This window comes from Lathamus discolor, chromosome 3, assembly GCF_037157495.1.
Source record: "Lathamus discolor isolate bLatDis1 chromosome 3, bLatDis1.hap1, whole genome shotgun sequence".
NCBI classification, from domain to species: domain Eukaryota; kingdom Metazoa; phylum Chordata; class Aves; order Psittaciformes; family Psittacidae; genus Lathamus; species Lathamus discolor.
Window position 1 is genome coordinate 139,455,856 of NC_088886.1, and position 26,867 is coordinate 139,482,722.

Below are 26,867 nucleotides of genomic sequence, written 5' to 3' on the forward strand. Positions count from 1 at the left end.
CTCCAAATGCAGCGATAATGTGTCACTTTCTGTTAGTAAATAAAGTGTTTCTCTGAAATTCTTTGGGCAACGCACAATGTGTATAATCTTCCAACCCCATACACACACATGCAGAGACAGATCCGAGCACCTTCATTGAAATCAATGGAGCTAATCAACTAGCTGTGGATTTAGCCCATTTACTTTATAAATCAATGCAATTGTCTTCTGAGATGAAAGACGCGTTTTAAAACTAAGATGATTGTTTCTTATATGTCCGTAGTCTTCTGATAGAGAATGTAGGAAGTGAGTTATCTTGCTGAATATTGTGTACCAGCTTTGTTGAGAGCTGACTCTTGAAATCTCCGCAGGTGTATCATTATTATTGATATTGTTATTGTTATTAGTATTGTTTTTATTACTACAGTCATCATTATCAATTTTAAAAACTATTCTTAATAGTCTATAGTCTCCCATATAGAGACATTTCACATGACACTTGTAATAAATGTTTAGAGAAATTCCTATTCACAGTGTTAAAGAAACTGAGGAGGAGAAAGACGATTTATAAAGCCCGTTTGCAAACCATTTCTATGCAGATCACTTAGGTATTTCTTGCAATGCGCATTTTAGTGAACTCATCTATAAGGGCAGTGTAGGATCATAATGAGCTTGTGGAAGCTTTGGCTGAGAAGAAATCAATGCCTTTCTATTGCTACTGGCCATCCTTTGAACCAAGGCAACACATGGTGGTTGGAGGCACATGTAATATGTGCTTGCAGGTAGAAATCCCAATGATTTCAAGAAGCTGATGAGAGGAGCACAATGGTTTGGTATTAGCGTCCCCCAGCTGACAATGGCATTAGTGGGAGCACTTAGAGTAGATGCAGGGCTGAGGCAGGCACCAAGACTGTGCCATATTTGTGCTCTGCCAAAATGGGTAAATTAGTTTAAAGATTTGTCTTTCATCCTGGAAAATGCAAAATGTTTCATTGAGTGATCTCAGCTGATTCCTATTAGGGACACTTTTTTTTCCATTGATTTGAAAGTGGTCTGTGTTCAACTACTTCAAAAACTAATATTCGCAGGACAATGTGTATACTCCAACTATTATTAACATATTGCATTATTAACAACATTATTATAATACCATCTTATTAAAATCAGTACATCAGTAGAATGACTGTTATTCCCAACTTTCATTTTGTGGCACATCGTATAAAGGGCTCTCTGGGCTGTAGGAAGCAGCAGCAGTTTTAGCACAGAATTTCATGCCGCTTCATGACTGTTCTCTGAGCAGTTGCAGTATCTGTCTATATGAGGATCCTAGGTTTTTTTGGATCTTCTGTGTTCTGTGTTGTGTATAAATGTCCTAAAAAGTCATAAAGAGCTTACCAGTAAAATCTGTAGATTTGCATGTAGGGGCATTTTATGATTCTGAGTATCTTAGTGTACTTTGAGTTGCAACCTGCTTTTAATGGGAAGTTGGACAAGATGTCTTGCAGAGATCTGATTCACCCTATTTTATGATTTTGTTATTTCACATAGCTGTAAGGGTGCAAGAATTAAGTGTTTCCTTACAAGCATAGCTGAATGGGATGTGCTAAAAATGTAGTTTTGTGACACACAGAGAAGTACTATGAGACTGTGTGAGCTCTTCTAACTTGGAGCTACTGACTGAACAAGGTGAATCCACTCTCTCCATTTCTGGCTGATCATCCACTTATGAAGTTCCTTCTGTTGTTGTTTTGACACTCATCTTATCTGACAAGATGGTCAGTTCAGCTCCTTTAACATCACAGAACTTCAAGAGATTTGTACCAAATTTTGGTAACAAATTGCAGTGTTTGGTGCAGGTGTGAGGAAAATAGCTATAGCAAATAAAGGGTCCTGCAGGAAAATAAATGCATATGGGCAATAGGTTAGCTATGTTCTTATGTGACCCACAGAGTGCCTAGAAAGCACTAGTCTTTGAAACCTACAGTTTTCTAAGTTCTGTCCTATAACCCTCACTGGTGACTTCTAATGATTTCGCATTCTAATGAGTCTGTGTTGACAAGCCATAGGCACAGCATGTTGTGTGCCTGAGATTGTCCACCAGGGGAAAAGAATCAGATTGTATTCACGTTCTAGTCAATTGTGATATATCCAAACAGAAGCAGTATTTGGTTGAGAGAGTTGCTAGTCTGTACCATCCAAATCAGAGACAAGATGGTTTTGTGGGTCCAGAGAAAGGCTTTATGTTGTTCCAGCTCTGACTCATAATTATTACCTCCGCCACTTCATCTCCTCTGCTAAGCATCTCTCCAAACTTACATGAAGAGAAATAACCTTTCTGCTTCAAAGCCCTGCAGAGCTTTGCTATCATTTTAGTAGACTCATAATATGTGTGTGTGTGCAGACGCTCATTTATAGAAGGGGATCATTAAGTTTGCTCTGATAAATATATATTTATGTATACACACACAATTCTGTGTGTCTATGTATGTGTACTTAATGGTCCATATATATGTGTATATGCGTCATTGAGCATTAATGTTTTCAGAGAAAGGATTTAATACAAGCTGGTCTGCTAGCATTGCTGCAACTACTGCTTTTAGCTATGTATGTGTTAGAAAATGTTCCTGGTTATAAATGAAACAGGTTATAAGCCCTGGCCCTTTTCTAACACCTTCTCATTTACATGACCATGCAGCTTTACCAGGGATGAAATGGGAGCATTTTTCTTCCAGGAGACCCATAAAATTACTGGCAATCCATCACTGGGTGGCAGAAGACTAGGGTAGAATGAATAAGTACCTGAGAAACATTGGAAAAGTTGAGATAGATGCCAGGAGATGTTTGAGGTAAGAAAGAGAACATTAAGGGCACAAGCCATGCTGAGTCAGACCAGAGGTCCCTCTAGCTCAGTTTCATGCTTCACAGTGGTGAGTAGAGGATGCTAAAAATACATACTTTTTAAAAAAGGAAACTTCACCTTGTACACTTTTCTCATTTACAGAGATTTGCAAATAAGAGACTTTCTTGGCCAAACATGTCATTTTTATTTCTAGCACATTAATGATTTTTTTTTTCTATTTTTTTTTTGAGTTTTTTTTTCCCTAAGTTCCTTAAAACACTTAGCAGCCATATTACCATGTGGCCAAGAGTTCTATGAGTCAACTCTGAAGAAGTGACTCACTTGTGGAAGACATCAGCGAAGTATGTACATGTATGAAGGCAACATGGACAGATTCTGGTCAGCACTCAGCAGAGGTTCAGCAGGTTGAGTATGAGAGAAGGGCAACAGCTCCCAGGTCCAATTTCCTACAGAGTTCAAAATTACACGGGAGCCAAAAGTCATTTTCCTGTCACTTTCTGATAATGTGATTATCATCTTTCATCTTCAAGCAAGGTAACATTCACTGCCTTCTGCTCAAGTCTTGCTGTCACATTTAAAAGCTGAGAGAGGCAAGAAAATTACAAACTGGCACAATGTCCTTGAAAGATTCTGCCCCTCTGCTTAGGGGTAGGGAGCTGTGGATCTGTCACCTCCGAGTGATTGGGCGGAGAAAAGTGGCACCTTATGGTTTCTACTACCTTAAGGATATAGAAAACAGTGCTTTTGTAGGGATGTGGTCAGGGGAGCTGGCCTTCTCTCTGCTGGGCCAGCAGCCTTTGTCCTTTGTAGCTGGCTCCCCTGCGAGCAATCTCAACAAATGAGAGAAGAGGTGAGTGAATGGCAGAAACACCAATAAATTGTTTTTCCTGGAAGAAATTGAGGTTCTTGTCCAACATGCGTAAAGACAAGACACAGTGTTCCTCAATTCCTGTGACACAGCAGAGGTCTTCAAACTCCTGCCATCAATCTGGTCTCTTTTCACTTCACTCTGCTTGAGAAAAAGAGAAAGAAGCTGTCTGAAAAAAAAAAAAGACAGATTTTCTTCTGCAACTTCTGCTGCTCCTGCTGAGCTCAATAAAGGGTTTGGCGATGAAAGATTTTTGAGGAATGATTTCAATAGAGGTCTGTAGAAACCTAAATCCAACTTGCAGGTTCCAATGCAGAAAACAATAAAAGTGATCATTTACGGGGGGGGGGGGGGGGGGTGTTTGTGGTGGTGGGTTCCGAATTCTGTCCTTATTTATCTTCAGCTCTTTTGGGAACCAGGGCTGACCAGCCAGCCTGCACCTGCTCTCAGGCTTACCAAAACTATGGGGGTTTTGAAAGACTGGAGGGCAGATTTTATAACCCAAACCCGGGTTATCCAAGTTGCATAGGTACCATAAGATACATAGAAAGCACTGATAGGTTTTAATTGTCCCCAGTGTGTTTTTATCTCACATTTCAGTTTTTCTGTCTTTTTATGTTTATTGCTATATCTGTTTGTGGTGCAGTTCACTTTATTATTAGCTGTGGGTTTTACTGCGAAGCTTTGATATGCCCTTGTGAGTTCATTGCACTGTCCTTGCTCACGGGGCTGTGAAAACTGCAGTCCACAAGCCTACATGAGGATTCTCCAGAACAGGATCAGTGAAATTAAAGTGAATCTGTGAAAATAATGACTGCACACAGAAAGAAAAGTAAAATTTAAAATTTGAGGAAAAAAATTACAAATATAATTATTAAGAAACCAAAATGATTGAAAGGGTTTAGGCATTTGCTATGGTAAGCTACATTCCTGTATCATCTGATTGAATTTCAGAACTTTCTGGAAGTAATGAATACCTGGGACTTTGCAAGAAAATTATCAATCTGCTAATGCCATCAAGTGACTTTACAATGGACAAGAAAATGTGTGTTATAGGAATTCCCATTTCATCCCAGCAGATGATCAGTTTAGACCCTGGAGTAAGACAGCTGATTACCTATATCATTATCTTCATTTGCAAGACTTAAAGACATTATTAACGATCACAGATTAATCAGTGTCACTTCCTCCTCCCATCTCCCTCCCTGCCAGAGGCGTGCTCTATTCGTTAGCCTTTGGATTGCTGCATGAATTCACCTAAACAGTCCATGATAATATTGATTGTGCTGCTGATACTTGCAGTATGAGCTGAGTTCTTTCTGTGGCACCTGAATAGACAAATCAGGTGATGAGAACAACTGCTTAGAGTAATCTCTCTAAGACAGCATTGTGTGATTTATGGGGCTATAGGAGGAGGATATCTGTGACGTGAGATCAGTTCCCAGCAGTTGTGCTACATACTCGTAAGATTCCTGCAGAATCCATAAGGCATGGAGAAGGCATTGGGCTCTGTGGCATGTATTGTCTATCTTTGACTTTCTGGGGCAAACATTACTCTCATTGAAGCCACATGCTATTTATGGACAGTAGATCAAATATTATACAAATATAGTTATTTGCATAATATATAGAGAAATTGAGGCAGAACAAGGGACATGCCCATGGTCAGTCACTCAGCAGGCTGTCACGGGGAGAGCTTGACATCAGATCAGGTCTCCCGAGTCTCAGGTGGATACTCTACTGTGCAGACTTTTCCCATTCCTTAGGTGAAAAGAGATGCTGAGTTAAGTCTATAATGCTTAGACAAGTGGTAATCATGTGGAGGAAGGGGGACTAGGAAAGGGATTTCAGGCTGGAGGCTTTTATTCACTCAAGTGAATAAAAAAAGCCCTTACAGAAGGAGCCAGAATGAGCAGCAGGCTGATGCATGATTTATTTTCCTTAAGTAAAAGGATGAGGTTTGTCTGATGACAATAAAATTCAGATATTCTCATCTAATGTGCTTGTTTCTTGTGCTTTTAAGTAAGGACAGATGGATTATAGGTCTTGTTCTGTCCTCCTGCTAGCAGCTGGGCTGGGCTTTATAAAGCACTCAGGCCTGGTATGGGGTACACAGGGTGCTGTGCACACATATGTTCCTTAGAGTCATTCACATTTCTGTTAGAGTGAGCCATGAAATATTCTGGTGCTCTGATCCCACCAGTCCTTAGAGTACTTGGCCTCAGCACCTTTTCATCTCAGCCTGGCCCTGATCCTGCATGGGGCAGAAAGTGGTGCAGTACATCTGCTTTTCTGGGAGCTCTCAGTGCTGGGTTGGCTGCATGGCTCACTCTAACAGATTTTTCACCACTGGGCTGAGTGAGTGGTGGAAATTAATTCTCCAGAGGAGCCATGCTGTACTTTGAGGCATCTCATATAGTTCAGGTAGTGCTACAAACCTTTATTCCTAAGGAGAGATTGTCCTCATGTACTTATTGTACATGGTTTCCTTGTTTCATGATCACTTTGACACAAGCCTGTGAAAATTCTCCCAATATAACTGGTCAGCCACCTTATTACAGTGTTGCCCACCAGGTATAGATCTCATCCGCTCTTGAGCCTTCTTCTCTCAGCTACCCTGTGTCAGACAAAGCTTGTCACCATGCTGCACCACAAACTGTCTGTCCCTATCCCATGTGTTTGGAGCTTACCTGTTCTGAGCAATGGCTTCCACATTTGTGTTGGACATCTCTGGTTAGAAATCTGCTGATTCATAGGATGAAAATTGAGAAGACTGAACATGCTGTATTACCCAGCTGGTAATACAGGCAAAGGGAGAGTACTTGCCTCCGTTGGGACCACAGACCTGTTAGTGGCAGAAACACTCAGGCTGCTGATACCTGCCAGTATCTTTTCTAAAAGAGGGAGGCAGCATCATCTTCTGGTTTCAAAGCTGTCAGAAACTGGTTGTCTTTCATGAGTGCTTCGAAGAAGAGAAAGAACCCTTCTGAAAAACAGCATTAAAAATTAACGTGCTTTCCCATCCCCCTTCCCAGGTGTCTCACGCTCCCTTTCATGTTGCTGGGATTTCTTTTGAAGCAATTGTCATGTAAAGTGGTTTGGGAACATTGGCAATGAATTTTTTAGAGACCAGATTTCAAAAGGTTTGGTTTGTTATTCAGTAAGTTCTTGTATTGATAGCACTTGGTATTTAAAAAAAAAATAATGAAAACCCCTATTTCCCCCATTGCCTTGTGCAGTATTTGTGCAGCTATTGGAGAAATTGAGCTCAAACTGTAGGAATGCTTCATAATTACATGTTCTGCAGATTACTTACTGATTGCACTTGGCGCTACTTGCTAACCAAAAGATGCTGTACTATGTCATTTGCAGTGGTTTTCCTCTTCTGCTTGGACTTTAAAGGAAGTGCCCACTGAGCTGATGAATAATGCCAGAACTGTTTTTCAAAGCTGAGGGAAAAGGGTCAGCCATGGCTGTACTGCGGGATTTTTATTGCAAGATTTTGCATTTTTTCACAGAAATTATTCTGCTGCCCTATCTCCTCTCTCCTTCCAGACCTGGAATCTGGCAGTGGTGCAGCTTTCCATGACCAGTTGAGTGTGGATTGCTAGTCAGTGAACATGGCCACCACTTTGAATTTCTCTTCTGTGGAAAAAATCTATGTCTTGTCATTGAGTTTCACTTGGACCTGGAAATAAACTACTTCCTTCAGATTTCATCTGCATGGGCAATTCTGTGAAATTCTTATTTGACCCTTCCCTTTGGGAAACAGAGTAAAAACCGAGATTTTCTGGAACAAATTTGTCATCACACGAACTTTCTTCTGTTAGCATATTCCTGAAGGTTTCACTGCTGTTTTTTTTTTTTCTCCCTCTGAATAGTAGCAGTAGAACAAGGCCTTATATATATGGGAGTTAAACTAATTTGCCCCAGCTGAAAATCTAGATTCAAGTGGATGGTATATTTTATTTGGAAGAAAATGCATCTCTTCTTTCTAGAAAAAGATGTCATTTCTTCTTTCTATCCACAGAAATAAGTACAGCAGCCCTGAGTCATCACCCAGTTGCCCTCAGGCTACTGTTCCTAGCTAACAGGTCAGCCAAAAGCAACTGCATTAAAAGCTCCAAAGTGGCTCTTAAAGACCGTATTTATTGTGTAGGAAAAAAATTAGATGATTTTTTTGTTGACAATTGCCTGCCTTTCCAGTGTCATCTTTACTCTTTTATGTTTCCTTTGTTTCCAGTTTCTTGCTCTCTGCATCCTCTTGCCAGTCATGAGACAGTATAACTCTCCCTCTCCCTTTTCCACTCTCCCTAATTGCTGATCTGTGTCACTTTCAATTAAGTTCTACTTCTCTTGCCTCAGTCCCTTTCTATCCAATTTCCATGTAACTAGTGACCTCCTTTAATGCTAATTCCAACTAAACCATAATAAAAAACAATTGGGAGGTTACACAGCCCATTTGGTTTTCTCTAAAGTCATGATTTATGTTTAATTCATGGGGAAATAGCTGATCTCTCAATCCCCATTCATAAAACCTAACCCTGCCAGCACAATTTCCAGCTGTTCCATTGTTGCTTGTGTGGTTTTGGCCCTAACAGCTGAGCCTGCATAAAAGAGCTAGTTTTGCTTTACTGCTACTTTCTTACACAGAGATGGCTTCAAATTCAAAGTTCATAACAGGCCCTCTTCTTGGTGTGAAAATGTCATCATTTTCTTTTATTGTCTCAAAGACCATAAATGCCAACTAATGATGTAGCAACATTTATGTACCAAGTCCTTCTGTAAGTGGGTGCACTGAACTAGGATCTCTAGCATAATAGGCTTACTGTTTTCCCTGATATTTATAATGTAGGACCAGGGTAGCCTGGCTAGTGGGGAGAAAAATCCAAACCAAATCAAGGCAGTTATGTAAGTGAGAAAACCTTGTACAAGGACGCAGTGAGTTCTCAGCAAGAGCCAATATGTTTGGCTGGATCTTGACCCTTTCTGCTATGCCATCCCCCTACCTCTGGTCTACATTACCTAGCACTCTGGAGGCAGAGGAGACGTCAGCAGTCCATTTGCGTTGCCTCCATACATTCATGTCATGCTGATGCTGAACTAATTAGTTCTCCTGGAGCATGGAGCACTGTTGTACAAAGTACAATAAACAGGAGCAAACTGCAACTCACATCTGGCTAGGCTTCTTAGCTCCATCTCGGTGCTAGTTTTACAAGTGCCAGAATATATCTTGCAGAAGAGCTTTGCTCTTCAAGCTTGCCAAGAGCCACAAGAACGGAACTGCTGAGCTTAGACATATGCAGGTTTTATCTGGTAGTTGCTCAGGTCTGCTTCTGCCAAATAATTAAATGGCTTTAGAGTTCATGAGAGCAGGCAAGGCAAATTTGAATAGCTCTGGTCCTGAACGTTTGTACTGATGGGTCCAAGCTGATGTTGCATGGACCTGCTGTGGGTGACTATGAGTGGGCCTATCTCATACCTATCCAAGCTGTTTGCAGAGAGGAAGTCTCCAGCCTGGGCTATGCCACTACACTGAGGGTGATATTGACCATACTCTGCTCATGAAACCACACTGGTGATATTTGCTGGGAGGGTAGGTATGTATTACATACCTGGTTAGATGTTAATTTGCAATAGTAGCAACATGTGCTTCTCTTTCTGGACATCTAAGCCAGAATGAGCACCTTCAGTCGTGGTGGATTAACCACTCAGTGCTCTTGTCTTGGTGATTGCCCAGATCTGGGGCTCGCCTTGGTTTTGGTGAGACAACTTCATCCTCTCCAGGGACTAGAAAAAAGCAACACACACTTGTTTCCCTGTCAGGAGTTGGTTCTTCCAGATTGTGTTTCATAGCACTTCTTGGGTTCATCCATTAAATTACTTCAGATACAAATAAGAGGGATTTTAACTGAAATAGGATGGCAATCTTGCTTGACTTTCTCCCTCTCTACATTCCCACAACAAAAACACACATTCAGGTCAGCTGAAGCATCTACTGATTTGGGTGATTTTACTGTTGAGGAATTTTTGCTTGCTAAGACACTTCTGCAAGCATTTTTCATCTACAATAAGAAGGGGGGGAAAAAAGCAAGGTTGATTCCAGGCTTTCCTAAATGAAACAGTCCCTTTATGGTGACACTGCAATTAGCTTTTCTTTTGGTGTTATCAATTAAAATTTATATTTGGTGCTCTTTCTATGTAGTCTTCTGTTGATCCATCCATCTATCTGTTTGTGTAGTTCATCTCAAAAGCTGCTGTCTATAAGTATATATTATTGTTTTGCTTTTAGTTTATTTTTAGATATTCACAATGCTTAAAGCTTAAACAGTCTATTCGGTAGGGCCTAATCTTGTTAAAACCTGACTTCAGAGGCCCCCAGTGTACCCTGTGATAAGCAAAATCTGGTACATTTTCACCTCCCTCACCTTGTTGATGTATAGTAAGGAAAAAATGCTTCAGAAAGGAGACTACATTTGGTGATTTATGTACTGAAGATGACATTAGCTACTTTCTTCCTTTGGTTCTTCAGCCTTCTGTCTCACCAGTGAGCACAGCTGGGGACAGGAAGCATTACCAGAGACTTTGACCATTATCTCCTATTACATGCGGAGGAGCTAGGCTGACAAGTGCAATTAAAGTCCTCTGTATCCAGACCAGCCAAGTACAGACAGCTTCAGTGCGTGCTCATTCCATATAATGTCCTGCCAGTTTAATTCAGAAATGATAGAAAAGGACTTGATTTAGGCATAAGAAGACATTTCCATTTCTGTACTTGAGCAGCTTGTCTGAAACTGCCAGCAGGGATAGATCCAGACGGATACAGCTGATGCCTTTTCTGTGAGCAATATACAAGCTATTACTTGAGAAGATCTATTTCTCATACCCTAGGCAGGGACATGAATTGAATCTATGGAGCAGAGTTATATGGGTTGTTATCTTATGATCTTCATCGAATCACAGAACGATTTGGGTTGGAAGGGACCTTAAAAATAATCAAGTTCCAACCCTCCTGCTACAGGCAAGGACACCTGCCACTAGACCAGGTTGCTCAAAGCCCCATCCAACCTGGCATGTGAGCAGCTCTTATCTCTGAAAGCTGCACCACATGGTTGATTAGGCTTAAGTATCTTTTTATTGGGGGGGGGGGGGGGGGGGAGTTGCTGCTTTGGGAATCAGGTGACCAAGAATCATCTCTTCAGCACAGAGGAAAACATGCCTCAATTCATTCTGTTGACCTGTCAGGAATGAGCGGTATTGAATAACATAAAAAGCACAACTATCAACAATTCAAGGAATGATAAGGCAAAAGCAATGCAATTTGAGAACACTCGAAATACGTAAAAAGCCTTTAAAATAGCTTCTGTACAAGGTTATCCGGTCAGTATATATTGTATTTGCAAGTTATTGTGTATTTAAAAAATTAATGAAAGATATAATTGTAGAAGCATTACCAGTGACCTTTTCCAAAATGACTCTGTCATGAATCTGTAAGCATTTCAGAATTGTTCTCTATGTTCCTAATATTTTTTTCTGCAAATTACTGACATCTAGCCCTGGCAACAAAAAAAGAAGCGATTGGTAAGCCTTTTCTGGTTTCCTAGCAATGGTTTCATGGTGAGTTATCCATAAAGCCAGCTGAGAAGATGCTGTTCTATTAGCTAAGATTTTATGTGGAGTTTTAAATGCTTACTCTGAGGGACAGAATAGAATCTATCTTGTCTAAAGCCTGTAAATTACCATTCCATGGCTTAGGTTGGAGAACCTTTGTTAAATTGAGCTTAGTCAGAAAACTGACTTTGTCTAAATGCCATCTGGGCTCTTGTATTTATTGCTTCTCAAGGACTTTCAGATCAGACTGCATAGAAGGAAAAAATCAAAACACACTTTTTGTGTTGGCTTCACAAAGTTGGACCTTGAAAACCCATCTTTCTTCTTTTGTCTTCTGTCCTTGCAACAAGCAATTAAGATGTTTCAGTTAGGCCATGGTAGGCAATGTTAGTAAGGCAAAATTCATAGTACTTAATGTCGCCTTTTCCCCTGTATCATCTTGATAGTTTAGCTGTTTTTATTAAAAAAATAAAAATCTACCTCCCTATTTTAGTGAGCAGAAAAAATAAATAAGAAACATTGGAATCAGATAAGACAAATGAAATGGTCTCTTCAAAGCAATGTGAGGACTCATCCTTTGAGTAAGGAAAAATTAACTCTGACCAATCTCTTTCCATTTTTTCCCTTGGGACTTTTGTCCATCCACACTGGATACAGAAATCCAGATTTAAGTACTGGAGCACATAATGCTGAGCACTTACTGACACCTGAACACTAGCAGTTTTAAGATGTTGCAGCTCTTTGCTGTCTCCCCAGCCCTCTCCAAAACAGATATGGTGGGAAGAGGTCATGTGCATGCACCTTAGGCATTATAGAAAAATATAGAAAAATATAAAAATATATGCGGTTTACAAAGCTGATAAAACTGATAATAGCAAGGTTCACCTGCAATACCTGATTATGCTCAGTCAGGATTTGTTCCCTGTGATGGTTTACTTAGCCCATTTTTAATTCCCAAAAGATGAGAGTTTTCATCACCTCCTAAGGAAAGCTGTCGGAGGGTCCAGTGGATCCCCACAGATAACATAGCACTCTTTTCTGTTCCTTAGGTTTGCTTACTCTCATAGGAGTTTCAAATGCACAACAGATTAGGTGCCGACTTCAAGGCATTTTTTAAATTGGTGGAAGGCTCAAGTGGCTTCCTTTGTTCACTGAAGATTCTTGTTGTAGTGCATATAGAGGCTTCTACACCATCCTGTCATACCGTCCAGGCCACACAGGCCTCTTCTGTCTGGGTAGCTATTAGGATGTCGTCTAGGCTGAGAAAGTTGGGGCTGTTCAGCCTGGAGAAGAGAAGCTGCATGGAGACCTCATAGCAGCCTTCCAGTATCTGAAGGGGGCCTATAGGGATGCTGGGGAGGGTCTCTTCGTCAGGGACTGTAGTGATAGGACAAGGGGTAACGGGTTAAACAGGGGAAGTTTAGATTGGATATAAAGAGGAAGTTCTTTCCTGTTAGGAAAGAACTGGTGAGGCAATGGAATGGGTTGCCCAGGGAGGTTGTGTGTGCTCCATCCATGGCAGTGTTCAAGGCCAGGTTGGATGAAGCCTTGTGTGGGATGGTTTAGTGTGAGGTGTCCCTGCCCATAGTGGGGGGTGGTTGGAACTAGACGATCTTAAGATCCTTTCCAACCCTAACTATTCTATGATTCTGTAATGTAACCTTCATCATGTTGGCTGGTCAATCAAAACATGCTGTAGGTGTCTGGGTTGCATTTATTATTGGTGAGCAGTGTTCACAGGGTGCAGTTGCTTGCTAGATTCTGTGCATATCATAAGCTCTTATCTCTGAAGGCTGCCCTGCAATGGTTGATGAGGCTTAAGAAGGTTTTATTAACAAGAGGGATGGGCGAGTTACTACTTTAGGAATCAGGTGAACCAAAACCATCTCTGCAGTACAGAGGAAAACGTCCCTCTCTGTTCACACTCTCTAATTACATTTAGTGTAGTATTGTTTCCATCTAAATTATAGCAATTATATACAGAGATCTTCTTTGAAATCATTTAATTAAAGAGTAGCTAATGCTCTTGTGCTTTTGGAATGCTAATATCCTGCCTTCCACTTAGGAAACTTTGGTGGGTTTTTTTCTATTAATAGATACTATCATGAAAAATATTCAATGGCACAGGGTTTTTTGGTTTCCCATTGGGTTTTGGGGTGGTTTTTCATTGGTTTTTTGGGGTTGGTTTTTTTGGGTTTGTTTTTTTTTTAATAATTATTATTTATTCACTTATTTTTATTTTTTTTTTTAGCTTATAATAGATTTAAAAGGCAAGTGGTTCTGGAGACTTTTGTAAAGCACAAAGAAGTGTTTTGCTCTCCTGTTGGACAGTTAGCTAAAGGTGAACCTTTGAGCAACATTTCACTTGAGATGCATTGGCTGCTGAAGTGTTTGATTTCTCCAGATGTGTTATCTTCTGGGTTCAAGCAAGTGTTTGTGTTTTATTATATTCTCCCCTCTTACTACTTTTTCTGTGTAATACGCATGCAGCCAAATCCTGAAGTGGTATAAATCTGCTGGACTAAATGGTTTCTGCCTGCTGAGTTGCTGCTTTGCAGGAATGACATTTTCAGTCATGCATCACATTCAGGACAAACAAGATTCATGCGAGAGCTTCCCAGCTGTGCAATAGTGCCATGCACTCTGGAAGATTATGTGCTGCTAGTAAGTGTGGCATGAAAGCTGGTGAGGTTTACCCACTGCTGAGGGAAATTGGGAAGGAGAACTGGAGTTAGAAGTCCTACTTGAGTAGAGTTTCAGAGGCCTTCTGCATCCCCACTATGTACTATTTACTATTCCTCCCTTCTCCTTCCTTCTCCCCCCAAGTGCCCTGGCACCACATATTGCTGTGGTTTCCATGGGCTGATCTTGGTCCAGAATGTGCTTTCTGTGTTGACAACACAAAAACAGGAGCTGTGGTTTCTTCTGTAGCTTTGAGTGTGGTGGTGTTTCCTGTCATTAATACCCCACAATTAGGACTACACTAAGAAATGTTGTGAAGAGCCAGCAACACAATCTACCTAATTAAATCCATTCCACCATACAAGTCCTTCTCCACCTACTCATTTCTAACCTGTGTACACAATTGTCACAGGTTCTTCTTGTATTGTACCCTCTCCATTTCTTGTCAGCTTCTTGGAGCTTGCCTCTATGAGGCAGAACTTGGATGTAGAAAGGTGTCCCCAGCAAACCCACAAATCCAGGCTCTTGGATCTCCCCCATCCCACTTTCTCTCCCTGATCCCATGAGCTGAGACAGGTCTAAATGTGAGAAGATGACTGATTCTTGGATACTCTCTGTTTCGCAAAAAACAACAGAGGAATTTGGTGCAGGCTACAATCTGCAGAAGGAGTAGTTTGGACAGTGAGTGGAGACCAAAGGCAACAACTGTGTGTGATTACAGTGTAAATAAAGATGAACTAGAGTAAAGAATGGCAGCACACTGAGGACACAGCAGGATCTGGACTGCAGTCAGTGCTTGGAAACAGAATACAAGTTTTATCTTTTGTTTCTGTTTCTCTTTCATAGGGAAATTTGTAAATCATCTCTCTCCCTCTTTCCTTTTTTTAGTCTGGAATAATTAAAGCAACAAAAAACTTTAATCTCATTAGTGGCTTGTATAAAAATGTAGGTTAGTGAAAGATCTGGCATAATGAGAAAAACCATTATTTCTCTGCCTGGTAAATCTCACAATAAGGGTGATACAATGACATTTAATGAATGTCAGAAAGATTTGGGTTTCAGTACATATAGAATTTTTTAAATCTGGAACTTGTCTTTTCAATGACGTTTTAGGTTCTTTTATATTTGAGGTAGCCAAGAGGTTGTCATGTTATAATGACAATAATCTTGACTGTTGTCAGGGATTTTGTTGTTTATGTGTACTGAGATGTTCCCCCTACCAATGAGAAGCTGTAGTTTTGTTCATGGCTTTTGAAGTCTGGTCACCCATCCTAATTTCCTCCTATTACACACATCTTTGGAAATCCAGCTGCAATTGATTGAAGAGCTGCTCCTTCCTGAGAAAATCACAGCTGGCCAAGGGAATAGCAAGCTGTTACTTGATCGAAAACTAAGCACCCTGCAGCACTTGTGCAATGTTTCTGGATGGATAGAGTCTTTAGTCTGGTGCCTAGTGTTATTTGTTAATTAAACCATGTTTTTACTATGATTTTTCTTTCTTTGGTGAAGGTGCGAGCTTCCAACATGTGCAGTCCCTTAGTATTTGTGATGATGGTACTCTGGTGATGTATTCCGTCAATGCTCATTGTTACATTGGTCCTTTCCTTCCAGACACTTAAGTAAGCACACAGGTTTCCCTGCATGTGAAGGAGGGCTGCATAGTTGGAATAGCATGTAGGGAGGCCTGTGTTCAGCAGCCAGTTCTGCTGCTGATGTTCTGGTCCAAGCTCAGAAGTCTCTGGTACTATTCAATTTTATATGATTCCTTTTGTCATCACATTTGTGGGATGATGTGTGCCTCAGTTTTGAATTGCAGTCTGAGTCCTTCCACTGCTTTTTGAGTGCTCCAATTGTTCCTGTAAACTGCCTTACTCAGTACAAGCCTTGTGTTGCTCTGAATTGGCATGTGTCATTTTAATACTGGAAATCAATTTATTACTTAACCAGATGAACCATGTAGTGTGATCAGTGACTGCTGCTGCCGAGTGACCTACTCAAAATAATTAAGAAAAACTCTGCTAATAACCTTACAGTGACGATCATTTATAATTCCACTCTTACTAGCTGCAGTCAGCATTCACCAGGTGGAAGGGATGTTGCTGTCTTTGCAGATCGCTTGCCTACAGTCTATATCCCAATTATGTTATTTCCGGTAATTATTTTACAATTCATTAAGTAGTAAGTTTGTGCAACATGAAAGTTCAGCAGTAAAGAAACTGAGTCAGCTAAGAAAGGCTTGGTTTTTAGACAACTAAACCCATGTATTCATCAGAATAGCTCCCTTGACATTATGCACATTACTTTTTAGTCTGTTTTTTTATTGTTCTTGAGTGATACCTAGCTGTCTGTATTAGAGCCAAGGTCCATTGTGCTCAGTACTAGAGACATGGAAGGCCTTCCAACACAGGCTATACAAGGTGTCAGGAGAAGGCTAAACAATCCTAAGATGTTATAGGAACGGGATCTCTGACATCAAGCTCCACAGCTGTGCATTGCTTTCTGCAGAGGAGATTCGTGAGAAGTTATTTGCTTAATGGAAGCGTACCTCTGGCTGACTTTAGTTCTTTCTTTTTTTTTCTCTCCCATCCACAGAGTTTTTGGGCACTTCAGTCTTCGTTCTGAATGGCAGCTGGTCAAGGTGGACTACAAGTCAATCTTCAACCGAAGGTGTAACAAAGATGACTACCAAACCTGGCATCTGCACAATCAGGTACTCTCACTGTGTAGGGGGAGGGTGATGAAGGTTCCTTTTCCCATACTCTGTGTTGCCAGGTAGGAATGTACTTGTTCTTTTCAGCAGATCATATGGATTTTTTGCATCCCTCAAGTCACAGTTGTAACCCATTACCGCTTTACTTCTCCTGAAGCATATGTATGAATAAACACAGGGCCAGAATTCTCTGGGCAAGTCAGGGAGACTGTTAACTTCTCCTTGTATGAAAATATTCCACTGCACCAGCTGCAGTGCCCTCACTGCTCAGGGCAATGTAAAACCTCACCTTGTGACTGAATTTGTAGGAGACACTGAACTTTTTGTAGCTCTGTCAGTGACTCATGAAAATAATTTTCTTTCACTTTGCCTTTATTTTCTCTATTCAAAAATGAAAATAAAAACATTTATTCATCCTGCAAGTCCTGCAGGTGTCTGCAAAACTCTGGGGAGCCCTTGAATAAAAGACACCAGAGAAGACTAAATTATTTCATTTTATTCGAGGATACATGCTTTGCTTTTCATACCTTCTGGCTTATTTTCATGTTGGATACATTTCGGTACTGAAGACACTAGAACTGAGAGAGCTCAGCTCGGAAGATTACTTATGGGTTACTGGCCACCAGTGCAATGTCCCACTCCCTGCAGGGCAGCATAACCAGAGCCAGAACTGTTGGCATTGAGATGTTTCTGAATGAAATCCATGCATTGGAAATGAGCATTAATTTGGCAAGGTTGTATTAGATAACTGAAGTCATAGAATTGAATATATGAAAATAATTTAGAGGAAAGAAAAGGGAAGATGCGTAGCATGGCTGCCATCTTGGGAATCACTGATGGGAAAGAGAAGTATTTTAATTAGGTGTTGTCCTTTTTCCTTACTTGCACGCAAATTATTTCTGCATCAGAGAAGTTTCTGTTTATAGCAACTCACCCAAATGTCAAATGTTTCTTTTAGACTGGCTACTCCCCGTAGTAACCTTTCTGTTCAAAAAGCTCAGTGTAACATGCCATCAAAATTATTTGAGGCCTATAACAAAGCCAGGTCTATCAAGGAAAGAGGAGGGAACACAGGAGTCCTGGATTCTACCCCTAGATTTTGTCCCTGCCCTGGGTCTTGAGCTTGGCCACTTCTTTCATTGCTTCTGTCATATGAAAAAAACCCTGGAATATATTCACATTGTCTTTTCAGGATAATTCATAGCACTAAAAACATTGGTGGATGCCTTTTGAAATATGGCTTAAGTGGGTGTGATGGCCTGGGCACTCAGGCTTTTTGGACACATTGTCATACCAGCTCAATGCTTAGGGTCCTCCCAAGGTGGCTTTCAGGTTTGCAGAGCCACAAATGGGAGCTATGCTCTTAGATCCCAGTTCTCCCAGTAGTAATTTCTTACTTGCCTTTTGTATCTTTTGACAAAATGTTCCATTTAGGGACCAGCTGCCACCATAATTCTGCTTTTTTTTCTCCTATTTCTTCTTGGCTGCTGAAGGGAGAGCCTTGTGTCATGGGAGAGAGGAAGATCTATAAAAAACGCAAGCCTGGAGCCCAGTGTTCCCTGGGCAGGGACTATTCCCAAACTGTTGTGTCTGAACCATGTGTCTGCAGTCAAGGGGACTTTGAGTGGTGAGTATGTGGCTCTGGGGACTTTCGTGGGGACTGTTCTTGTTGCATTTTCAGTGGCTGAGCTACTGCCCAGACAGAAAACCTTGCAAAGATACTGGTTCTCATGCATCTTTGTGGCTGTGATAGTATCATATAGCACAGATGTGATCCCCATGCCTCTTGTGTGAGGGAAGGTATCCCTTTCGTCTGTGGCAGAGATTTGTTAATCTCCATGAGAAATCCAAACCTGGAATTCAAAAGCAGAAAGTATCAAGTACTGATTGGCTTTTTTTTTTTTGGTCCATCATTCTAGAAGAGCGGTAGCTGGGGCTCTTCTCTGGTCCAAAGCATGTCCCTTACAGGCGAAAGAGGGAATTTCTGTCCTTACTTTCAGGGTCATTGGATACCTAGGGAGTAAGCTAGCAAAATGTGCACATTTTTACCATTATTCCTTTAAATTTCTGGGAACCATTTGTTGCTTTTTAGCAATGCTTTATTGAGAAATTTTCTGAAAAGACTTCTGTGACATGGCTATACAGCCCAACCATCTCAGACATAGCTACTTGTTTTGCATAAATATTGGTGTACCTAACTTAATGGGGCTGTAACTTCCAAACTGCTTTAAGGTCACTTTCAAAACAGCTTAAAAATAAAATAGGGGAAAAATGAACCACTGCTTGATATTGCTTGACAATCAGGGAAAGGAGATGGGAACATGTATAACAATCAGGATCTCTGAATGAGGGATTCCTACAGGGAACCTGTGATAGGCAATATTGCAAAGATTTAAGACTGTCAGTAGGTGTGATTCTTGAGCTTAAATGATCAGAATGTCATTTAAATGGAGTTCAAAATATCCTGAAGGCAGATCAGCCGAGAAAACATTTTCATTTCTGTAGTAGGTTATCAGGATCAGCGTCTGAATTCAGTAGCAGTGTGATTCCTGGAAATTTTGCTTCCTTTTGAATCCTTCCCGAAGAGGTGTGAGGTATGAGATCTGCACAGCTGAGACTCAACTTCTTTTTAGAACATGGACACACTGAAGCTCAGGAAAATGAACAAAAATATAGACCAGAGTGTTTTCTTCAATATTAGAATCATAGAATGCTTTGGGTTGGAAAGAACCTTAAGATCATCTAGTTCCAGCCCCGCTGCCATGGGCAGAGATGCCTCACACTAGACCATGTCACCCAAGACTCAGTACAACCTGGACTTGAACACTGCCACGGATGGAGCACTCACAGCCTCTCTGGGCAACCCATTCCAGTGCCTCACCACCCTAACAGGAAAGAACTTCCTCCTTATATCCAATCTAAACTTCCCTTGTTTAAGTTTGAACCCATTACCCCTTGTCCTGTCACTACAGTCCCTGAGGAAGAGTCCCTCCCCAGCATCCCTATAGGCCCCCTTCAGATACTGGAAGGCTGCTATTAGGTCCCCACGCAGCCTTCTCTTCTCCAGGCTGAACAGCCCCAACTTCCTCAGCCTGTCTTCATAGGGGAGGTGCTCCAGTCCCCTGATCATCCTCGTGGCCTCCTCTGCACTTGTTCCAATAGTTCCATGTCCTTTTTATGTTGAGGACACCAGAACTGCACACAATACTCCAGGTGAGGTCTCACGAGAGTAGAGTAGAGGGGCAGGATCACCTCCTTCGACCTGCTGGTCACACTCCTTTTGATGCGGCCCAGTATACAGCAGGGAATATTGCTGTAATTTTTCTTTAAGAGAGGTTCAGGGATATAGAGCAGAGATTTTAATCTTATCTGGATGGATGTTTAATTTGTTCCTAATGCAAAAATTACATCTGAGACTCCTTAGCTTGATTTCGGAGATCTTTTCCCTTTTGTTCTCATCATGAGAATTTGCAGGATGAACTAGCTTTCTTGTCCTGCAGTATCTGCCCTTGGCATTGGCATATGCCTCTGAGCTGAACCAAGCACCAATCTCCAGAGATGCCTGTGAATTTGCTCACTCTTTTTTTTTTTTTTTTTTCTTCCAGCTTCGTGCCTCACCACCTTTCTATTTTCACTGAAACTTGCCTTTTGTAAGCTGTAGGTTGAAAACTGTGGTAGCTAAATTGGCCTGAAGTGCTCTTCTGCCTTGAGAAGGATCTGCATCAGAATGCACTTTTTCAATCAATTGATACGTTCCTTGCATGAATTCAGTATCATTTTTGCTTAACTTTCCCACTAACATGAGAGGATATTGCTGTTAACCTTGTCAGTCCTGCAGAGGAAATGCAGTTAGAGGATAGCAGTCTGACTTTTGTTTCAGACTTTGCACTGCCAACAGAATTATTAACTGGGTTCCGAATGCAAAATTGTTGTAGCTGGTGATGGAGAATCAGAAGAACCACCTTCGGTTTAAGGGTCCATTTTGCTGCTAGTCTTAAGGGCTGACTGGAAGAAGGTGTGGGGCTATCAATTTGAAGAAAATACTAGAGGTGCTGGAAATGGGCACAAAGCTCGATTATCTTAGAAACAACTAACAAAGAGGAAGAGTGGACTCATCTGCTCTGACTTGTGACTTCTAAAGGATAAGACCACTATTTAGTCAGTGGCAGGATACAGGTTATTCTAGAATATGATTCATCTGCCTTCTTTTGGATCTCAATCTGAGAAAAGGAGATAGGTCCCCACTGTAAGTATCTACAGCTGGAAGGATAGCTCTGACTCTTTCACTCGATGCTTTTGAAAAGGAAAGATCTCAGCCTTTTCTGGCGGGATTCACAGTTGTCAGTTGTTCTTGGAAGCACTGACTGGCCTGTCAGTGTGTGTGAACTGTTCTCATGTGTGAACAGGTCCTATGGAGTGTTAGGGAAAGAAGGAGGAGGGCTGACAGCTGGGGTTGTGTGAGTACACTGACCAGCAGGTCCCAACAACAGGCTATCTGCTTCCCTAGTAAGTAGGTTTGGATGTTGGTCTGGTCACAGCATCCCATGCTACAAGGTGTGATGACACTTGCCTTCAGGAGCTGTACAAACAGGACAAATCACTGCAGGAGCCCTAGGGCACAAGCTGTGAGTGCTGTGCTCCCTCCCATTTGGTCATAGGAGCCTTGCCCCTGTCTGCCTCATATTACAGTGCTATCTGTTTCCTGCTGTTAGATATAAGGCTGGTCTGAGTTTTGGGGGCAGAAATCATCATCCAGGGCCCCAGTTCAACAAATCCTCATGAGTCAAGATCAGGGGTGACTCCTGCCAACCCTTGCAGTCATTTCCAGAAGCAAACCCTGGCCTTTTTCTGACAGAGAGAATGGCAGAAGGAACTTGGAAGTGTTATTAAAGTGCTCGCTGATCTTTCTTTTCCCTCCTCCTGCTTTTTTATTTACACTGTCAAGATAGCTTTCCAGAGAAAGACAGCACAGCAGCTGGACTTGATTATTTCCTTAACTTATGCAAACCCTGGGGCTTATGAGAAGGAAGGTGGGCAGCATGCAGGGTTTTAATATACATTTACCAGAAGTTAATGAACAAGCACAGAACCTTGAGGGCATACAGCAATGTTGTCTTTAATTTTATTAAATATTTATGCAGCTCTTTTCTTCTTTGGGGCGAAGTACAGCTCCTCCTGAATATTTTTAATTACCAAGTCACTGCCAGGCATTTTTGACTGTGCAGGTCGGACCCACTGAGAATGATTAAATTGAATGTTGAGAGAAAGAGCATTAGGGAATCTCCAAACCTTTTAAAGTAGCTTGCAGGATTTTTACCCTCTAAGAAAGGAACAGCAGCAGCCTGGATCTCTGGGGACATAGCACAGTTTAGTCTCACCAAAGCTCTTCCGAGAGTCTTCCTGTTGGCAAAGCAGGCTCTGAATAGGGGAAGAATAAAACTCAGAGTGTCCTAAAGAGCACAGAGAGCTTTCAAGGCAGTGGCTTCTGTAGTGTCTGTGTTTCCACAGAGATTTAGGTTTTTGGCATTTGTTAACTTGCTTCAGGCAAAAATCCAGAATCTCTTTTTATTTGCCCTTGTATCCAGCCTGCCAATAAAGGCTACGCATAGAAACCGGATCCAGAGCCTATTAGAACTTATGGAAAGCTTTGGATTAATCCTATTGCTGGCATGCAAAGGCAGCTGTAAAAAGAAATCTTGGATGTGGTTGTGTACATTTCTACTCCTTGGTGGTCCAAGGAAGCATCAATACCCTGGATTACCTTCCCCATGTGACACAATACCATGTAATCCTTAGGCTACCAGGTTGGCTCTGTTGTAGTTTAGTATTGGAAAAACACTGGCTATAATTTTCTTTTGGGCCAGTCATAGCTCAGTTAAAGAGCAGGGAGGCCATTAACGTATGTAAATATACATACCTTGGCTAGTTGCTCAGGAAGTGCTCCTAGTGTTTTATATTCCTAACTGCTCTGTTGAGAAAAAGTGGTATTAGACCTTGGAATTAACCTGTTTTTTCTGAAACTAAGACTGCAAATTGCGAGCAAACCAAAAGAACACAACAAGTGAAATTATTAGGGGTTAACAGAAAAAGAAGTTAACAAAATTTCCTTCCCAAATCTCTGCCCATGTTTTGTTGCCAAATGAAACATAAGTCCCCCAGTGCTTTGCAAGGTTGGTAGTTCTGGTGGTGTCAGGTATTGCATACCTTCTGTGAACTGTGTCCTGCCTCTCAAGCAGATTAAGCACTTTGTCTTTGAATGAGCCCAGTCCATCATGTCATGCCATCCAGCAGAGAGCTACTAGCACACAGTTGCTTTGGAGAGCAAAAACATCAGCTAAAAGTCTGAGCTAAATCTAGTGAATGGGTAGAGTGATGCACTCATGACTTATCTCCATAGTGACTATGGGTACGAGAGACACAGCAACAATCATTGTGTCCCAGCCTTCTGGTTCAGCCCGTCCTCCCTGTCCAAGGAGTGCAGCATGGGTCAGAGCTACTTGAACAGCACTGGGTAAGTGAAACTTGCAATCTCGCTGCAGTTTGGTGACCTTGAAGTAGACAAAAGAACCGGGATGGTTCTTTTTTGTCTGCATCCCATCTGGCTCTTTTTCAGTCTTATTCATGAAGTAATAATGTTTACAGCAGCATCTGTGTGGAGCATTGCCTCATTCCTCAGAGATAGGGAGAAGCACATTAACATAAGTGACATGTAGATACTGTATTGTTGTCAAGTGATGTATGATCCCTGAAGCATAGACTTGAAGCTCTCCTTTGCTGCAAAATTAAAACAAATCAGGAAGGTGTATCTGAGAGACAGCTGAACATTCAAAAGGACAAGTTTGAGATATTTCACACTGGTTTTCATTGAACCTCTTTGTATCTTACAGCTCCTTTTTATAGAAGCTTCCCTTCTGGGAAGGCTCAAACAGACAATTTTTAGCCTCTTTCCCCTTCCACCCCTCTGCCATTTTCGCTTTGTATATAGAACGCTTTGTGATTTCAGACAAGCTACATGTGCTAGTTTCTCTTGGTTTTACCCAGAACCTATGGCAACTGTTGGTTTATTATGGTAAGATTGTTTTGCAAATGCTATTCCATTGTGAAGGTAGTACTCTGAAACTCTGGTTACACTGGCTGGTGTAAAACTGAGATATTCTTTGCAGGCAGTGCAGGCCCTGAAGACTTTGTAGGGCTGCTTCTGAGTCATGGGTCCTGCATGCTGTATTGTTATGACAGGGTTGTTTGTGGCTGGTTGATATGAGTGGCTGAATAAAGTGAAGCTGCTGGCAGTCTGGAGTCACTCAACTTCAGAGACCCCCTTTCAGCTGAAAGTTTGCCTTAAATATGTGATATAATTACAGGATCCCTGGCCAGTACAACTGCTTGCAGCCTTGACAGAGAGCAAGAAGAAAGTAGCTGGGGTCTGTGTATTCTTAACCAATCCCTATTTTTACTGTGAAATCAGCAGCAAGGGTTAATCCTCCTCCTCAACATTAGGAACAGCCAAGTGTCTTGATAGTTAGCTAAGCTCCTCCAAGAAAAGCTAAGAGAAAAACCCATTTGTTGAACTGTTTAAAAATTAGACTGGACAAAGCTCTTCGTTCACAGTGCCTTTGAGCAGAGGCAGACAAAATATAATAAAAAGCATAATTAAAAAACTGGGATGCAGTGTGCAATCCTGCAGGCATGGGGAGTTGGAGGAGTTCTCTACCTTTTAGCAGTGCAGAGTAGTTCACCTCCACAATGTGTGTCTTTTCTCAGCTATGCTGCTGAGAATCTGTGGAGAAGGTTGCACTGTGATTTGTTTGGCTTTCTCCAATTTAATAAAGCTATAGGTTTCTTTGATTCTCCTTTTCAGTGAAGGAGTCTTGCAGGCAGTTAGCCTTTGAAAAAGCACATGAATTATTATTGAGAAACAAAACAAAAACAAAAGCAACTTTTCTGCCCACTGCCTAAGCCCAATCTCCTTCTGTTATTGTTCCCCAGGTACCGAAGGATTGTGTCTAACAACTGCACAGATGGCTTGCGAGAGAAGTACATGGCCAAGGTGGAGAAGTGCCCTGGAAAAGCACCTCGTGGACTGCACATCGTCACTACTGACGGAAAGTTGGTCACGGAGCAGGGACACAATGCCACCTTCATCATCCTTATGGAAGAGGTACCTTAGTGGTCTCAGCAAACTTTTCACTGCATGCCAAGAGTGGCATTCTTTTCCTTCACCTGTCAAGCTGCTGAGAGGAAAAAAGCAATTGGGCGGGGTCATGAAATGACCACACCTGAGGTTTAGGAGGATTAATGAAAGGGCTATAAGCAAAACAGACAAAAAAATCCCATTGGGCCAAGCTAAAAGAGTACTTGGCTGGTTATCGTGTCTGTCAGTGATGGTGAAGCCTACACTGAAGAAAGATAGACCTGGTAAAAAATAAACCTCCCCATTAGCTTCTTGCTGCCTCCAGTGAACTGCAGTTTATGGAGTTTATGAGGCAGAAACAGTGTCTCTATGCTTAATAATTCTGTTTCTGGGATGAGAAGCTTTAGCTGAATCTTTGCTGGGAAAGGTTAAAAACAGCAGGGAATATTTTCAGACTCATGGGGAGCAGTGAGGGACATAGTTGTTTTGCAGTAGTAATTGAGCCTCCTCAAACCACCTCTGAGAAGCCCAGCCTGTATCTGTTTTATTTATTTATTGGTATGATTCTGTCTATAGCCAACAGTAATGTAAGTGATACTGGGCCATGCTGGTGCCTGAAGCATCACAATATTGAGGCACTTCTGGTGATCTCTCTGAGTCAGGTACCCCTCTGGGAAACATGTATGGTGCAGCCTTGATCACCGAGGCTTTTGGCTCTGTGGATAGTTGGAAAGAACTTGGTATGCATTCAGGCTGACAGGAGGTGTTTTAAGTGTTTGTATGCCTCTTCTTGTCTGTGATTTGATTTGGTGTTTAGGGATATATGTAACTGCACCCCAAAAAGCCCTGCTGTATTTGCAGCTGCTGCGTTTCCCTGATGGCTTCTGACTGCCTGTGAAATGTGACATTGGAGGTCCAACAGTGATTTTCCCACAATGTATTGTGTTACATCTGTTTTCTGGTTAAACAAAACAGTCAATTCGCAACATCACTTCTAACATCTTTTGGTGTCTCAGGAGAGACAGTCAGGGAGTGAGGTGATGTTAGAGAACCACAAGTACATTTTGTCATCTACTCTGTCCTGTGTACTTCATTTTGGTACAGTACCTGGAGACAGCTGGGAGCCAGCCATGTCATGGTCATGAGAGTAGCAATAACAACAGCAAGGACAGACTGGATGGCTGTCTCCTCAGTACTCTCTGACTACAAGCAGCATTAAGTCTCTGAGGAAAATATGCTAGAAACATTGCAAGCCTTATGCCCCTTCTCCTCCCAGGCTCAGAAGTAGCCTCCATTGGCAACTTAGACCTTCTAGAAAAGAAGAAGCTGTTGTAAATCTGAGCATCTGCCATGGAGAATTTTTTTCTCACAATACCTTGTTTTTTATTTATTTATTTTTTTTAATACATGCTCTTCTATTAATTTAAATTCTTATACAGTAACTGTTTCTTTGGGACCACATTAATCTGACAGGGCCTCTTTACATACTTCCTCAGAAGTTCATGCATGTTCTGCTTTTATACAAAGGGGATTTCTTGTCTACCTGGCTGATTCTCTTATGTTCTGCAGGCTTGACATGGTAAGACGATTTCTGTAGACAGTCTGAGTGGGAGTTCCTAAAAGAATAGACATAATCTAAAAATTAGGAATCTAATAGTAATTTATTAAGGAACTCAAGCGGAACTGCTGCGTACAAAGAATGATAAACAGATGGAGAATAAGGCAGCAGTCAAGGTAGCTGAAGAGTGGAGTCTTTACAAGGCTTTAGAGATTGAAGAGGCAGCTGAAAAAATATGTGAGGGCGTTCACTTCACGTCCTTTGTTGAAAAATAAGGATAGTTAGAAAAACATTTCATTGAAACAGTTTTTTTTCTAAGGGAAGAACATTTTCAAGAACATGTCTTTGTGGGTGAACAGCTTATTCCACAGAGAGTTGTGTGTTAGGTTTGTTTCTTAAAAGAATAAATTTTTTTTTTTTTTTAAGGGAAAAGGTAAAAGAACATTGAGATTTTCACTGAAAGTATGG

The 26,867-nt window shown here is 41.4% G+C and overlaps 1 protein-coding gene across 1 annotated transcript in view; it reads left to right on the forward strand.

The window, feature by feature from the left end:
• The window catches only part of SORCS3 (sortilin related VPS10 domain containing receptor 3), a 306,718-nt gene that overhangs the window by 249,753 nt on the left and 30,098 nt on the right, over nucleotides 1-26,867 (forward strand). Inside the window, exons 15-18 of the mRNA XM_065672945.1 lie at nucleotides 16,593-16,710; nucleotides 18,204-18,337; nucleotides 23,108-23,221; nucleotides 24,697-24,868. Coding sequence (XP_065529017.1) covers nucleotides 16,593-16,710; nucleotides 18,204-18,337; nucleotides 23,108-23,221; nucleotides 24,697-24,868 — 538 coding nt within the window. The remainder of the gene's footprint in view (nucleotides 1-16,592; nucleotides 16,711-18,203; nucleotides 18,338-23,107; nucleotides 23,222-24,696; nucleotides 24,869-26,867) is intronic.